Below are 17,957 nucleotides of genomic sequence, written 5' to 3' on the forward strand. Positions count from 1 at the left end.
TTATGAGCAGCCGCTCGACCATGAAATCCAAGTTTTCTCGCCTCTTGCCTAACTGTCATAGAATTTGCAGTGGATCCTAATGCAATTTGGAATTCCTGTGTGATGGTCTGGATGGATGTCTGCTTATTACACATTACGACCCTCTTCAACTGTCTACGGTTTGTCAGTCAACACCGAGCGAGGTGGCGCAGTGGTTATCACACTGGACTCGCATTCGGGAGGACGACGGTTCAATCCCGTCTCCGGCCATCCTGATTTAGGTTTTCCGTGATTTCCCTAAATCGCTTCAGGCAAATGCCGGGATGGTTCCTTTGAAAGGGCACGGCCGATTTCCTTCCCCATCCTTCCCTCACCCGAGCTTGCGCTCCGTCTCTAATGACCTCGTTGTCGACGGGACGTTAAACACTAATATCCTCCTCCTCTGTCAGTCAACAGACAAGGTCGGCCTGTACGCTTTTGTGTTGTACATCTCCCTTCACGTTTCCACTTCACTATCACATCGGAAACAGTGGACCTAGAGATGTTTAGGAGTGTGGGAACCTCTCGTACGGACGTATGACACAAGTGACACCCAATCACCTGACCATGCTCGAAGTCTGTGACTTCCGAGGAGTGCCCCATTCTGCTCTCTCACGACATCTAATGACCACTGAGGTAGCTGATATGGAGTACCTGGCAGTAGGTGGCACCACAATGCACCCAGTATGAACAATGCATGTTTTTGGGGGTGTCCGGATACTTTTGATCGCATAGTGTACGTACATCACTATAATTAAACATAGTATCCCAAAACTTTTGATCAAAACCAAAATGAGAAATCTGATGTTCCTCCTGTGCTACATTATTAACAGTGTTGTTGTTGTCTAATTGCAAGTGTAAATTGGGGGTCCTGTACTTGTTTCCTCGCCCCAAAACTGTGGACCTTCATTGAGGCGGACTGCCGTTTCCTGAGTAGTCACCTCTATGATTGTTTCTTCTATTAAATTGCCCATGGTTATCCTCATTATTCCTGTTTTCCTAATGTTCAAAATTTCTGTATCTATTAACATTTGGACCCTGATAGAAGTTACCATTATCTGTGTTTCTGTAGTTATTACCGTTGTGATCTCTATCATTTCGATTGTTATGGTACATACTTCTTTCTACTGCCTTATCCACCCTGTCAACATATTGTAAAAATTGTTCAAGACAATCATCAGGTCCGGGTGCTAAATCCCATTGCAGCCTTTCTCGTAATCTCCTTTTTTTTAGTGCATCAATCAATGTCATGTCTTCACATGGTTTGTCAAGGTGTGTTAATTTCTTAAGTTGATTCTTACAAAACACTTTCAGAGTACCATCCCTATTCGTATAACTAGGACCATTCAAAAAATTCTCCCCGGCTCAGCTTCCAACCAAAATTTATTTAAAAAACTTTTTCAAAACTTTGATATGCTCCCACTGGTTTAAATTTAGATTTACCCAAGACAGAACTTCGCATTCATGACATATTTTAACAAATTTAATTTTTTGATCGTCACTCATGCCTGACACAAAACTGTCTCTACAGTAGTACAGAAAATCCATTGGATGTAAATTGTCTGATGGTTGGAAAACTTTTGATTGGATCGTTGGACCATGCAGTACCTTTTTTTGAATACAGATTTTTGTGAAAACAATTTTTGTGAACTGCCAAAATTTTTTGATTAAACATTCACATTAATTTGCATTCTGTTTTCAACATTTAACATTTTTTGACCTAAGCTACTAAAGTTCTTTTCCATTTTTTCTGCTATGGCCTTCTGTTGAACTCTGACACCATTAACATTCTTCTGATTTGTAGACTTGCCAATAAACTTATTTTCCAAAATAATAATTTTACTTTTTAAGACTTCAATTTTTTCATTCAGACTTTTTAATCTTTCTGACAACCCCTTTTTTTAAGACATCAGCTTTTTCATTCAGACTTTTTAATCTAAATGGTTAATGGAAAATCTCATATAAAGATGTGAAACAAATACTAACAAAGAGATAGAGGGGCTGGCCAGTACTTACCTCAGCTCAGTACAGCCGATAGATACACATAAAACAGAACTGAAAATTTACGTTCCTAGCTTCCGGAACAAATGTTCCTTCATCGGGGAGGAGAGAGGGGAAAGAAAGGGAAGAAGGGAAAGGAGATTCAGTTACTCACAACCCAGGTTATGAAGCAACAGGGAAAGGAAAATAGGGAGGGTAGCAAGGATGGAGGCATGGTTGTCAGAGGGAAGCCCAAGATATTCTACTGTAAGTACTGTGCCAGCTTCAAACGAAAGAGGATGCATACAGAAGTAAAGAGGTATATAGTATAAAGATAAACACAACTATGTAGGATGAAAAGACGCGTGAATGGCTAAAGAGGAAAGGGAAAGAGGAGAAGACTGAAGAGTGAATGGGAGTGAGGTTGTTTAACGTAGGTTCAGTCCAGGGGGATGGCGGGATGAAAGGATGTGTTGGAGTGCAAGTTCCCATCTCCGCAGTTCAGAGGGACTGGTGTTGGGTGGGAGAAGCCAAATGGCACATACGGTGTAGCAGGTTCCTAGGTCCCTAGAATTATGCTGGACGGCATGCTCCGCTACTGGGTATTGGGCATCTCCTAGGCGGACAGTCCCAATTCAGTCCTAAACCTCTTATCCAGATCCCTCTCTCCTCCAGAGACATCTGTTCTATCAAAAGGCTTAACCTTTAGCTCCACACCTAAATACAACCACACTGCCCTGTTTAAAGATCTCCTCTCATTCACCCGGAGCCTCAACTGGAAATATCACTTCACTACCCAAACACAGCCCGCAAATACTAGACCCAGTGTTGAACCCTGTCTAGAACAGTTCCGACTGCCTTCTCAAAGGGATCCTCCTCCCCTCCCCCAAAACCATCCCTTGCAGACATTTCAGGAATTCCTCACATCCAGTGTTGCCTCCCAGTCCTTCTTGAAGAACATCCCGACAACCCCCAACATCACTCCAGCTGAATCCCGTGCCATTAAGGAGCTGAAAATAGACCGCTCTATTGTCATCCTCCCTGCGGATAAAGGCTCCACAACTGTCGTACTTGACCATGTGGAGTATGTGGCAGAAGGACTGCGTCAACTCTCTGACACCTCAACCTACAAAGCTGTTACCCAGGACCCCATTCCCTCCATCCAGACTGAGCTGCAAAAAATCCTAAAAATCCAAGGTCCCTCACAAGGCCTCACAACGGCTTCCATAGACTTACTCACTCCACCTGAGCCACGTACCCGTACCTTCTACCTATTACCCAAAATCCACAAAGAGAACCATCCTGGCCGTCCCATTGTAGCAGGCTTCAAAGCCCCAACCGAACGTATCTCAGCTCTGGTAGACCAGCACCTACAACCTATCACTCGCAGACTCCCATCCTACATCAAAGACACAAACCACTTCCTAGAATGCCTCAAATCCATTCCCACTCCTCTCCCACCCGAAACCTTTCTTGTCACCATAGATGCTACTTCCCTTTACACAAACATCCCACATACCCATGGTCTCTCTGCCCTTGAGCACTACCTCTCCCAATGCCCACCCGAAGATCTTCCAAAAACCTCGTTCCTTATCACACTTACCAACTTCATCCTCACCCATAATTACTTCACTTTTGAAGGCCAGACCTACAAACAAATCAGGGGAACGGCCATGGGAACCAGGATGGCTCCGTCCTATGCCAACCTCTTCATGGGCCGCATGGAGGAGGCTTTCCTGAAGACCCAACAGCTGCTTCCCCTGGCCTGGTATAGGTTTATAGATGACATCTTTGTGGTCTGGACTCATGGTGAAGAAACACTCCTTAATTTCCTCCATAACCTCAACTCCTTTTCGAATCTGAATTTCACCTGGTCCTTCTCCAAAACCCAAGCCACCTTCCTGGATGTTGACCTTCATCTTGTTGAAGCTCACATCCACACCTCTGTCCATATCAAACCCACAAACAAACAACAGTACCTTCACTTTGATAGCTGCCATCCTTTCCACATCAAACGCTCCCTTCCCTACAGCCTAGGTATTCGTGGCAACCGTATCTGCTCCAGTGACGAATCCCTCAACAATTACACCAATAACCTGACCAGTGCTTTCCTCTCCCGCAACTATCCTGCAGACCTTGTCCACAAACAGATTTCCCGAGCAATACATTCCTCCCCGTCCAACAACAATGTTCCTACCCCCAGACCACACAGAAGCATCCCCCTTGTCACCCAATATTATCCTGGCCTCGAAAACATCAACAAATTACTCCGCCAGGGATATGACTTTCTCAAGTCAGCCCCTGAAATGAGATCATCCCTTGACAAAATTCTCCCTACACCACCCAGAGTTGCCTTTCGTCGCCCCCCTAACCTCCGTAACATCCTTGTTAAACCCTACAATATTCCCAGACTACCTTCTCTACCCAGCAGTTCCTACCCCTGTAAACGACCCCACTGCAAAACCTGCCCCATGCATCCCCCCACAACCACCTACTCCAGCCCCGCTACTGGTAAAACATCCACAATTCAAGGCAGGGCTACGTGTGAAACTACACATGTCATTTATCAACTGACATGCCTGCACTGCACAGCCTTTTACATCGGCATGACAACAACTAAACTGGCTGAGCGCATGAACGGACACAGACGAACTGTCCGCCTAGGAGATGCCCAATACCCAGTAGCGGAGCATGCCGTCCAGCGTAATTCTAGGGACCTAGGAACCTGCTACACCGTATGTGCCATTTGGCTTCTCCCACCCAACACCAGTCCCTCTGAACTGCGGAGCTGGGAACTTGCACTCCAACACATCCTTTCATCCCGCCATCCCCCTGGACTGAACCTACGTTAAACAACCTCACTCCCATTCACTCTTCAGTCTTCTCCTCTTTCCCTTTCCTCTTTAGCCATTCACGCGTCTTTTCATCCTACATAGTTGTGTTTATCTTTGTACTATATACTTCTTTACTTCTGTATGCATACTCTTTCGTTTGAAGCTGGCACAGTACTTACAGTAGAATATCTTTGGCTTCCCTCTGACAACCATGCCTCCATCCTTGCTACCCTCCCTATTTTCCTTTCCCTGTTGCTTCATAACCTGGGTTGTGAGTAACTGAATCTCCTTTCCCTTCTTCCCTTTCTTTCCCCTCTCTCCTCCCCGATGAAGGAACATTTGTTCCGAAAGCTAGAAACGTAAATTTTCGGTTATGTTTTATGTGTATCTATCGGCTGTACTGAGCTGAGGTAAGTACTGGCCAGCCCCTCTATCTCTTTGTTAGACTTTTTAATCTTTCTGACAAACCATTTTTTAGGACCAAATCTTATTACTAAGTTGCCTATATGGCCCATTTTACTATTGTTTTCAGACTGTTCTGTTTTCATTTCCTCTAATTTTGCCAAAACCAGCTTCAGAATATCAATTTTTACTGTTTCTTTGCTGACTATGCTTTCAATTGGTTCAAACATGTCCTGGCTGGATCCGACAGATTTCACTTCTACATTGCCAAACACACACACACACACACACACACACACACACACACACACAAAAACAAATGCACACCTCAGTTGCTTCATTTGTCTTGTGCACTATCTGTACCAATGTCACTGTGGTTGAAATGCTCCTTACATATTGAGTAAGGTATGTATGATTTGAATACTCTGTGGTAACTTTAAATCAGCTGTTCTAACACGGAGTATCTGGACCTTTGTTGATCCATGAAAACCTTGTAAGGGTCTACTGCAGAATTACTAAATACTAAAATGTGCTGGATTTACTCACAGAAGTTTTAAAGCAACTGTACTCAAATGATATGTTTCTACACATAGCATTTAATGATCAGTGTAGCTTGCGATTCTCGGTGGAGTAAAATTCCTGTATGTCTTTGTCATCCCTTTGGAGGTTTTGTTTGAATTGCCGGTATTGTGAACAACACTTCCCAAAAAAATAATGTTGATAAGTGAAATCAAAGTGATGTGAGAAAGAATTGTGGCCGTGAAGTTTAGGATCTATAGCTAGATTGCAGGTCAGGAGCTGTTACTGTTACAGTATTTAAAATTTCAGACAAAATTGAGGTAATGATAAATAGGTTAGAACTATGGATACCACATTTGCCAACTCAGAGCTATAGCCCATTTTCTAAGAAAATGATGGTGTTAATGCTAGCTCACATTACTGGACATTTTGCACTGCATTTAACTCTTTATGGGAGAGTTTTAAAGAACATTTTCCAGAATTTGGTTTGTCTAAAGACTATGTATTCAGCATGCACTTTTTATTGATTTGAGTGAATTGTGACAGCTGACTACTGCTGATCAGGAACGTTTCATCAGTATGTTTACAGTTGGAGATGTAAAATGAATTTTAAAGGAGCAAAATATTGCTAATGTTTGGAAATCGTTACTAGAGAATGATTCTACTGTAGCATTAAAAAAAAAAATTATGAAACACATGAGAAAGCATTTCTTCCTTAGCTTACATGAAAAATAAATGAAAGATACAGACTAAAAAAGTATACTGCACAACTTCCAGAAGTTCATTATGATATTAACAGCCTTATTAATTAGATACGGCATCAAGGTTACCACGAAAATACTTTGGCAGATATACACTTCATGCTGTAACTGTGTTCCTTTTTAATTAATGCTATTATTGGCAAGGAGTAGTTTGTTTGAGACCTTCATTTCATTCCCCCCCCCCCCCCCCCCCTCCCCAAAAAAAAATTCATACTAGTCTCCAAGCTGACCTTCCTGTCCTACCTCACATGTTGCAGTTTTATAAGAAAGTGTTTGTTTGGTCCCAGTTATTTGAAAATTCTGAGAGTACTGTCTGCACTTTGCAAATAAGACCTAATGAAAGAGGTGTACAGAATGAGCACTGTTTCCAGTCTTCATTCAAGGAGAGTACTACCTATTTCGACCACAGTCATAGACTCACACTTAATGCAAAGTCCAGTTGATATCTCTACAAATCCGGATAGCTTACCATTCACTTTTACTACATAGAGGAGGCACTGAACAGTGGACAGGCCCATTTAAAAGGAGATCTGGGTGTTTGGGTTGATAACACAATACATAGTCAACAGTATGTCGAGTGCATATTTATGTATCACAGCAGAGAAAAGAGGCTATTAGCAATCTGAGAAAAACTAAAACTCCAGTTGGTTATTATTTGGGTCCTTGTGTGGCAGTAGTTTGCATCAGCGCTTTACACATACTCATCTTTGACAGGAAAAATCATTTGTCAACTGGAAACCATGTGATTAGAGGTATACAATAATTGAAGCACATGAAAGTGCCTGTATGGCTCTAGAAAATTTCCAATCAGTTATTCAAATCAGCATAAAGCACTCTAGGCATTGAAGGCATTGTGAGAGAGTAGTTTATGGCACTCACAGCATACCATCCTTGTTGTACTACAGTTTAATCAGTCTTGTTCGACAGGCTGACAAATACCATCCAGGATGAAAGCCACTGTGTTTGACTGCCGAATTAAATCCATGCTATAGGCAAGGAATTGTTATGTTGATGAATACAAGCACAGTTCACTCAGCCGTGAGAAGGCAACTGAAGAATTATAGTTATAATTGCATTCCCTTGAAATACTGATGTTGTTGGCTAAATGAGTGACCATCAGCTCCTCAAATACTGTAATTGAATGACATGTTAAACCAAGGAAGAATAAATTGTTAATTGGCAGGTAAAAGCCTTACAAGATGATAGTGTCATGCAATGTAAGCTCACCCCTGCCCCCCTTCCTAATTCACGAGAGATTTCTTAGTCATCTGCCTTAGATGATTTTGAAAGCGTGCTGAAACTTGTGCAGATAGTAAACATTCTGAGCTCTTACCCAAGATGATAGGAAGGAAATTATAATTTGCTGCATGTTGGATGGTGCATATTTCGTTGTGCTACCTAAGAATAAAATCACATACATGAGTTATAGTCTACATTTAGGCTTTCATTATGTTTATAATTGTATGTATTATTTGCTCCTATCTAAAAACGATTCTCTCTCTCTCTCTCTCTCTCTCTCTCTCACACACACACACACACACACACACACACACAGTGTGCCAGAGTCACTGCTTAGAGGTAGACAAATATCGGCACTTTTGTATACAATATTATAGCCCAGTTTTATTGTGTATATTGTTGTTTGAGAAAGCACATTTTAGGTATGAGAGTAAAAGGTACTCACCACATCTCATAATTAAATTTTAACACAACTTAACTGTAGTATTTTGGTGTTTACAACTTGTAACCTATTTGTTGTTGCAGTTTCTGATAGTGCTTCTGCAAGTGTTAAATTGTGTTGCTGAAAATACTTTTTGACCATTTTCTATAAATCTAAAAAAGAAATTTAAAATGAAGCCGTAGCAACCTGCTTAAGTCTCAGTACCTTCCATGATCACGTTTTAGATATTCTTTTGTCCAAAAAAGTTGTCAATTAGTAGTTTAGGGAGCTGACTTTGTAAAAATTTGTCTTTTCAGATTGTTTATTTCAGGATAACTTTTGTACTACACACTAGTGTAATGTGAAGTAAGGTAACGGAGTTCAGAGTTCAACAATGTTCATATCTTCAAGAATAATGAAAAAGTGTAAAACACTGTCTCCCATGTTAATTCTCTGGCAAAAATATCTGGCAAGCAGCTTTAATTTTCTTTAGCTTCTCCGTCTGTCTTTATGCACTCATACACACTGCAGTACACGCACGTGCACACTGATGTGAATGTCGGTGTTGTTCGCAGCAAGCGTGCGTGTGACCGTGCATGTCCCTGCGGGCAGAGTTCGAGCCGGACTCAGCACAACTGCTACACATTAGTCTGTATGAGTGTATGTACTAGTCACTTTCTTGCGGCTGCTAATGTAGCAATAACTAGCACTGATCACACATGACATGTTTAGTTGCACAAGGCACTGTCACTAATCTGCCCATAATTAATGTGTTTACTAAATTTTACCCTTTTGTAGTGGCTTCCTTCTGTGATGGTTATTTCGCACATGTAAATTAGAAGATATTTTTTTTCTTTTTCCCCCAGGCACTCACGAATACAGCCCTCTATATTTGTAAGACACATAAAGATTAACTCCAAGAAGAGATTTTAAATTTTCTTATCAGAATTTTAAAATACACCTTGCTTCTTACAACCTGTCATTTACAATAATAATTTTCAGTTTTCTTTGTCTTTTTGACTTTAATGGTGAAAAATCTTATTACAGTGTTAGAAGCTCAGGTAAAATGCACATACTGTTCCCACATAACTAGCAGGTGTATTTGCATGGCTAACATCACTGACAAGATAATGGTTAGTGTGGAGTGCAATTAATTACAGGAATGGTGGATGAAACATTTTGTGAAATGAGTGATGTGTTTTAATTTGATACTTCTGTCCTAACTAAAATAAAATTCCCTTCAGTGCAATTGCACTCACTGTAAAGGACGTACAGAAATATGCTTTCATTAAGGAAAAAAAATGAAGTTATCAGTGACTTTGTATGACAATTCAAAGAGGCACAAGGTAAAATAAGAGGTATTGAACTTTTGTTGCATCAAATAGTCAAAGTTGGGAGATGTTCCATTTGTAGTGTTAAAGAACTACTGAATAGATGAAATAGTCTATTTAATTTGTTTCTAACTTTAGAACTTCTTGCCTTTATATAACATTTATTGTCAAAATAATTCGCATTCCATAACCTTTTTTGAACATTGCTATAATGCAGACTCTTCTAAAGCAAGGAACTGTAGTTTCTTTTTTTATGCTTGGTTTGCTTGATACTTCGAGAGCTGTAAGAATCATAAATTCAACTGTAATCAAATTGATGATGATTGTAAAATAATAAACTATGGCTGTTACTCTCTGAGCAGGTAAATGCATTCATTGAAAAAATTATTTTTTATTTTTATTTGCGAAAATATTGATGATCATCATATAAAACCAACTTCATAATTTTCTCATAGCAGATGAGTAGACATAACCATTGTTGGTAATTGGATAATGAAAATATTTAGGAGAAATGAGGTTCATTGCTTTTTGTAAGCCCACCATGTGTGTAAAATAATTATAACAAAGTGAGTATTATAATATGCATCATGTACAAACAGTTATAGTTGTTTCAAATAAACTTACTGACTGTACATGGATGCCAATATTCACGTCTGTTTATTTGGTCATAGAATATCCAAAAAGCTATAGACTGCTGTCTTTATAAGAGATATTTTCAGCGGTCACCATAAAAGTTTTCTTCTGTATCGTATTCATGGAACACATTGTTGTATCAAAATACTTGTGCAGGAGCAGTTTGCATTTGTGGCTTACTTCAGGATCTGTATGACTGAAAACAGCAAAATTGATTTATGATCTATTCCAGACACCTTTTGAGACCTGTTCCACTGAAGTATGTGTTACTTAGATTTTATCTTGCCATGACAAGTTAGGTGCCATGTATTATGTGAGCTGTGTGTCTAAAGACAGGTGCTATCTGAATGAAACTTAGAATGGGACTGTTTGAAGCCTATGTCAGCTATAACTTTTCAATAAGCCACTAGCTACATATATGAAATAGGTAATTGCTAGGAACAGGATTGATAAAGTGGGTAACCACAGCCAGCAGACTTGGTGAGCACATCCAGCTTATGCATCAAGAAGTGTTTGTATTTTGCCACAAGTAAATTTATGTTGAAAAGCGTTCTCATTAACAGCATGTTCTTACTGACTAACAGTAGAATGTTTTCTTGTGTTTCAGAGCCTGCTGTCTATGAGGTGCCTATTGTTTTGAAGTAAACCATTGTCATTACACTTACCCATACCCAGTGTGAAAGCAGAACTAGAGATTCTGTGATGATACATGTTATTAATGTTGTGTGTGTATTGTTAACAGTTTAAAAAAACACTAATTAGAGATTTTTGTAAAAAAAAATGTTTGTTGTGCATTGCAGATTATTAACACTGTAATGAGAGAGATACAAATAACATGCCTGTGATATTAAGTATAACGTAGATGTTGTCTGCTATAAAATGTGTGTTGCAGTTACAAATTTGTCATTGTTAAATGTTTTGAAGTGAAATGTGTGTTTAAAATAACACATTTTTAAAATAATTATTTATGTTGTTGATGAAATTATATGAGTCTGTATGGACAGTGCCAAAGAAACCCCAGCAGGTATGTTATTTAGCCTTGGAGACTGTTACAGGTTAGTAGCAGTTCGAAAGTCTTATTCAACTTTTACTGGTGTGCAAAACCTAAAAGCCAAACTGTGCCACTGTTGGGGGCACTTTTTAAGGCAAAAAGAAAAAAAAAAAATGTTTGTCAGTATTAGGGCATTGCCTTTTATAATAAATACAGACTGTAGATAGAATTATAGAAACTTTAATTAGTACACCCATGCAAATTATATAAGGAATTAGTAGCTATTATCAAACACTTCCATAGTATTATAAACCTGTTGCCAAGCATTAAAGTGATGTGTCAGGTGCACTCCTGTTCTACAATAGCATTTTTAGTGTATTGTGTAAATGTGTGATATAAAAATGTGTTTGAGTAGGTTTTCTATTACGTGAGGACAAGAAAGTCCTCCATTTGTTTTTGGAGATTTAGACACTTTGAAAGAAATGAATCTTAACCAGGACATGTTTATGAACTTCTTTTTTCTTGCCGTAATATTATAAATGGCATTTTTAAATTTGATATGTTGATGAGTAATTTCTACAGTGAGTAAATTATAATTTTTGTTATTAATTGGCATTACAGACTGTTTAGTTTTGTTAGCAGCTATCTAATTGTGTGACAGTACTAGGGAAATTGACTGTGACAAAAAATACTGCAGCTGCACATATAGTGTACTAAAGAGATTAACATCAAATATGTAATTATTTTTTATGAAAAGTTATATTAAAATATGCCTTTTTTGCTCTTGTTTCACCTCGAAACCATGTATTTAAAAAGTATATTTTTATAGTGTGTTTTAAAATAATTAATCATTGCAGTTCATATAAATACCCATTGGAAAGGAAAAAGTTACACAGTCACTGTTTCTTCTTAAAGAACATTTGTTTGTACTTCCATTTTCATATATAGTTCATAATGTCATTTTGTCTATCATCTTTCCCACTGTATAAATTTCATGCTTTTGCCAGGCAACTATGCTTTCATACCTAATGAATAATGTTTAATCATATATGTATACCCATTTTCCTTTCTCTGTTTACATTCTTATTCTGTAACACAAAGCAATCATTATTCTGTGAAAACCCGCAGTTCTGTATGAACTTATTACTGCTTTGATGCCATACTTAAAGTACTTTGTTACCAACCAAAATGTGAACAATCATACACACAATTTTGTTTCACTTTCAGTAGTGGTATTTAGATGTTTGATAATGAACAACTGTCATCCGTAGTACTCCTTTTCATATCCTATGAATGGACTGTAAAGTTGTTCACTTGTTATTTACATTGAAGTTAATTGGTTCTGTTATATTTCAGCAGGAATTTACATGATATATGTTACAAAATTTTGCTTTTTGGTGTAGTAGAAAGTGTCCTTAACTATGAAATACGCATTGAATATGAAGGCTAATACTTCTGCCCCACCACCACCTGTTTTTATCCCAGCACTGTGTTTTAGAATTGGATGCTTACTTGCAGCTGTAAGTAAAACTAATAATTGTCATTTGCTGTGAAATGTGTGCTGATAGAAATTAATAACTCCAGTATAAAAACCACAACAATAATGATAGATTGCTACTTGCTACATAGAGAAGCATGATTCACAGACGCTACAATGAAAAAGAATGCTACAAATGGTGAGCATTTGGACTATGTCCTTCGTCAGAAGTAGAAAATTCACACAAGCACAAATCACACACACACATGGCAACTGTCATCTCCAGGTGCTAAGAACCAACTGCACCTTCATCTTAAGCGAGTAGCAATCTGGATGGGATGGGCAGTGAGGGTATGGAAGATGATTTGTGGGCTGGGGAAGGAGGGAGATAGCAGGGGAGTAGTTCGGTGGGGAGGGGGGGGGGGGGAGGAAGACACTAGTGCTACGTGTGCAAGTATGCAGGGGTGTAATGGTGGCAGAATAAGGCTGCTTGTTTAGCATGAGGAGGCTGTTCTGGCAGGGGGCAGGTGGGGAGGGGAGAGGTAGAGAATGGGAAAGGACTGTGTTGGCGCATCAATGGGATAGAAGGTATGTGCAGTGCTGGAGTGGGAGCAGGGAAGGGGATAGGCAGCTGAAGGACGGATACCGGTGAAAGTTGAGACCAGGGATGTTACTGAAATGAAGGATATGTTGCAGTGAGAGCTCCCATCCCTGAAATTTAGAAAAGCTGGTGTTTGTAGGAAGCATCCAGATGGCATAGGCTGTGAAGCAGCCATTGACGTGAAGCACATCATGTTTGGCAGCATGCCCAAGGGCTGGGTGGTCCAACTGTCTGTTAGCTACTGTTTGGCAGTGGCTATTCATATGGCAGACAGCTTGTTATTGTTTTACCCATACAGGATGTGTCATTTTGTTTGCAGCAAATTTGGTAGATCAAATGGTTCCTTTCATAAGGACTCTGTCTTTGATGGGGTAGGAGATGCCTGTGTCAGGACTGGAGTAGTTGATAGTAGGAGGATGTGTGTGGCATGTCTTGCATCTAGATTTGCTGTGGGGATATGAGCCTGTGGGGCAAAGGGTAGGGGTGGACAAGTACAGTGCTTAGGTTGGGTGAGAGGCTGTTTACAACTTTGAATGGGGTGTGGAGGAAATTACTCATTTTCAGGCATGATGAGAGGTATTAAAAAACCTGGTGGAGAAGACAGTTCAGTTGTTCCAGTCTTGGATGGTACCTAGTCGTCTCAAGAGGAGTGCTCCTTTGTGGCTGAACAATGGGTATGTGGAGACTGGGACAAGGCATATGAAATATCTGATGAATTTTGACTGTGCAGCTTAGTGCACAGAGACTTGAAACTGCCTGGCAGATTAATAATGTCTGTGTGATTGGGACTCAGACCAAGGATCTTCACCTTTCGGGGCAGGTGGTCTACTAACTACCCCAGGCAAATTAGGAAAAATTAGGGACATAATTTATAAAGTTTTGAGACTTTGGGAAAACACTCATAGGGGATGTAGTAGTAAGAAATAGAAAAAGTTTCCTCCCCCATTGGGAGAGCATTCCTCTCCACCACCCCTTATTTCAGTTTTTTATGTTTTTTTTATTTTTATGAAAATGGTTCATTTTTTGAAGATTTGTATTATAACAAATAATACTTTCCAAAGGTTATACACATATTTTAAACAAGGTAACCAATTTTCAAGTTGTTCTATATGGAAGACTGAAAATTCATTAGGCTATGAGTTTGGCATAAGTTCCAGATTTGATTTTAATTCAGTTGCATCTTTCTCATGTTTCTCCACAACTATATACATAAATAGAAACATATATAGGGTTTTCCAGGGGGAATGATCAATATTCAGGATATAACAGGAACAATCATCAAAGTAATAAAGGCTATTGTAAGGTACATCCCTTCTACTGAAAAAAAGTGTTCATAGCTTGTAAGGTAAACCCATGTTTACTAGGCTTTTGTGTTTCAAATGATCATTCCTGGCAAATTCTTCCTGGGTCACCCTGCATGTAGCACATAAATATTAATACTAAAATCTGAAGGTAAAACAGAGAGAGAGACATATTCCTTTTAAAACTGACATTTATTGATTCAGAACAATTCTGCTATGCAGATTTTTTCCGGTGTTAGGTATCTTAATATTTACACTGAAATAAAAATTATTTTAGAATTAATCAACAGTTACTGTCTTAATAACACATTTACAATTATCATATGTACATCACATATACAACTAAAATACCGCAGTATCTGTTGAATAAATAAGCTGGTGTATATAATTATTTGCAGAAAACGATCATCCAGATATTCTGTCAAATCACTGCAGGTCACATTAGCACAGCTTTGTCCTTGATAGCATTTGTGTTTTGTTGTGAAGCATAATTCAGGCTTCACACAATTGAATTTTCTTCCGCACCCTTGACTGCAGCCACGTGAAATGGGAGTAATATCTTGTCTGAAGCATGTGGTCATTTGACATGAATTGGGGAGAGGAATGACTTTGAGTCCTTCTTTGGAGGCATGCTGTGTCAAAATAGTGACAGGCAAATTAGAGTATGACAGCATTGCTTGCCTGACACAAAAGTATGTTAAAACACTGAAATCGGAAAGCATTTAAGGTGTCGTCACCAAGACTTATTCCTGTTTTTGTGTGGAAAGATAGGATGATGCTTTTGCTATGGCCTCAGGAGATAAAGTTTGATTGTTGAATATTCATGGAATTTAATGAAGATGCAGGAATCGATTGAATGTTTGAAAGCCCACAAATTACTTTTACCAAACATTGCTGAAGTGCTGTCGCTACCACTTACTGCATGAAGAAATAGGATTCCACAACATTTTTGGAGTGGTTTCTTTCTTTCAGCTTCCTAAGCTGCATTCTTCAGCACATATGAAAAAGTATTTTTTTGGAATTGAATGGGTAACACAAAGACGATCTTAAACTTCTATCATCTACTTGTGCAGATTTCTGCTTAACTACTTTCTTTACATTACATTGCTTAATATATTCACATCGACATACGTTGTGCACCTTGATCATTTCAGTGCTTTGTAAAAGAGTATGAGCTTCACCCTATTGTTCCTTGCTGACACGTATCCAAGTTTCTAACCCCTTCGTCACTTTTGATGTCTCTCCTTCCAAAATAGATTTACTGCGAATAAAACATGTGGTAGAGTTCAGCATTATTCTTCTGTCAGTTCATAGAAAAGTAAAGAGAGTAAGAAGAAACACTACATAACATAACAAACTGAACTGTCCTGCGTGGCTTTAATAAATTCACAACATAATACCAACTAAACTGGACACATATAGGGAAAAAACAGGGAACCTGAAACAGGACTTGCTGTATTCATTATTGGACACCTAATCCTGATTTCAACAATACCAAACAAACAAGAAATTTTATCAACTTGAAAACACACAATATATTTCCACATAGTTAAGTTTCTCCTTTCATTTTCATAACTGATTAAGCAATAAAAATTGCAAAAATCATTCATTAACAGAATGCTGTTCTAACTCTCATATCTCAAAAACTTTTTGCCTGACAAAATATGCACAAGTCCTTTTTTGTGTAGAACTTTGGAGGAAGATTCTTTTTTTGTAATTATAGTTTTCTTGTAAAAATGACCATTTTGTGCTAAAATTTAAAAAATTGTGTGTGTGTGTGGGGGGGGGGGGGGGGGGAGGGGGGGGGGGAAGAGTCAGGGGGATGTGCCCTCCCTACAGGGCAACAGCTCCAACCAATACACTCTATATACGAGGGGCATTTGAAAAGTCCATGCAATAATAAAAACTACTTGACATAGTCTCCTTTTAGACTCACACACTTCGTCCAACGCTGTTCTAATTTGTTGATCCCTTCCGAATAATAAGAGTTGTCCAAGTCTGCAAAATAGCTATTACTTCCTGCAATTGCCTCCTCTTTTGAATAAAATCTTTGTCCCACCAGCTATTTCTTCAAATTGGGGAACAAATAGTAGTCAAAGGGAGCCAAGTCTGGAGAATAGAGGGGATGTAAAATGAGTTGGCATCCTATTTCCAATAATTTTGTGCCCACAACTGCTGTGGTGTGTGCTGGTGCATTGTCATGAAGGAAAAGACCTTTTTTTGCAGTCCAATCGCCGTCGTCTTTCTTGCAGCTCGGTTTTCAAACAGACCAATAACAATAAATAATATGCACCTGTAATAGTTTAACCCTTTTCCAGATAGTTGATGAGGATTACGCCTTGCGAATCCCTAAAGACAGTTGCCATAACCTTTCCAGTCTAAGGAATGGTTTTCACCTTTTTTGGTGCAGATTCCCCCTTTGTAACCTATTATTTAGATTGTTGTTTGGTCTCAGAAGTATAGTAATGTATCCATGTTTCATACACAGTGACGAAACGACATTTCAAGTCCTGCAGGTTCTGAACAGCTGCAAACCATCCTTGCAACACTTCACATGATTCCGTTTATGGTCAAGCATTAACGATCGCGGAACCCATCTTGCGGATAGCTTTCTCATGTCCAAATGTTTATGCAAGATATTATGTACCAAATTCATTCGAGATGCCCACAGCACTAGAAATCTCACGCACCGTAACTCTTCTGTCATCCGTCACCATATCATGAATTTTATCAATGATTTCTGGAGTCGTAACTGCCAGAGGGCGTCCAGAACGTTCAGCATCATTTGTGCCCATATGGCACTCTGAAAATTTTGAAACCACTTATAAACTGTTCTAATCGAATGTGCAGAGTCACCGTAATGTTTATCAAGTTTCTCTTTAGTCTCCTGAGGTGTTTTGCCTTTCATAAAGTAATGTTTAATCACTACATGAAATTCTTTTTCATCCATTTTGTGACAATCATCAACTTCCTTGATTCACACAAATGCCAAACACAAAGAAATAGACCAATATGGCTGAAACTTGGTATGCATTCTTTCCAAAGATGCTACTAACTAAACATGACCTCGATACGTGCCGGTGGTGCCATCTCTCAGACTTTGCACGGACTTTTCAAACGCCCCTTGTAAGTATTTTCCTGAAGTTTCAAAACTTTATAAATTATTTCTCACATTCGTTCTAACTTTGACAAGTTTATCTGAGGGTATACCAACTAATCTATCAAAGCATAGCTCACAAACCTCCCTCACAGCTTTAGTTCCACCAGTATCTCATGTCCCACGTTCCAAACTCCACAGAAGTTTTCTTTCGTAGGTAGCAGATGGGGGTACTGGCAGAAGTAAAGCTTGCGGGGTGAAAATGAATTCTGGAAACAATCCCACATGCTGTGGCTAGGCCACATCTCCACAATATCACTTATTACAGTCCAGCAAGGTGTAAAGGAGAACT

At 39.1% G+C, this 17,957-nt stretch overlaps 1 protein-coding gene across 2 annotated transcripts in view; it reads left to right on the forward strand.

Moving 5' to 3' along the window:
- LOC124604329 (serine/threonine-protein kinase par-1-like) overlaps window positions 1-17,957 on the forward strand; it is a 388,446-nt gene that overhangs the window by 302,982 nt on the left and 67,507 nt on the right. Inside the window, exon 20 of one of the 2 annotated variants that reach the window (XM_047136468.1) lies at window positions 8,750-8,834. In XM_047136468.1, coding sequence (XP_046992424.1) covers window positions 8,750-8,823 — 74 coding nt within the window. In that variant the 3' untranslated portion in view covers window positions 8,824-8,834. Of the gene's footprint in view, window positions 1-8,749; window positions 8,835-10,745; window positions 12,130-17,957 lie in introns of those variants that run through there. The other variant, XM_047136470.1, reaches the window with a different exon arrangement.

This window comes from Schistocerca americana, chromosome 1 (assembly GCF_021461395.2).
Source record: "Schistocerca americana isolate TAMUIC-IGC-003095 chromosome 1, iqSchAmer2.1, whole genome shotgun sequence".
In the NCBI taxonomy this organism is placed as follows: Eukaryota; Metazoa; Arthropoda; class Insecta; order Orthoptera; family Acrididae; genus Schistocerca; species Schistocerca americana.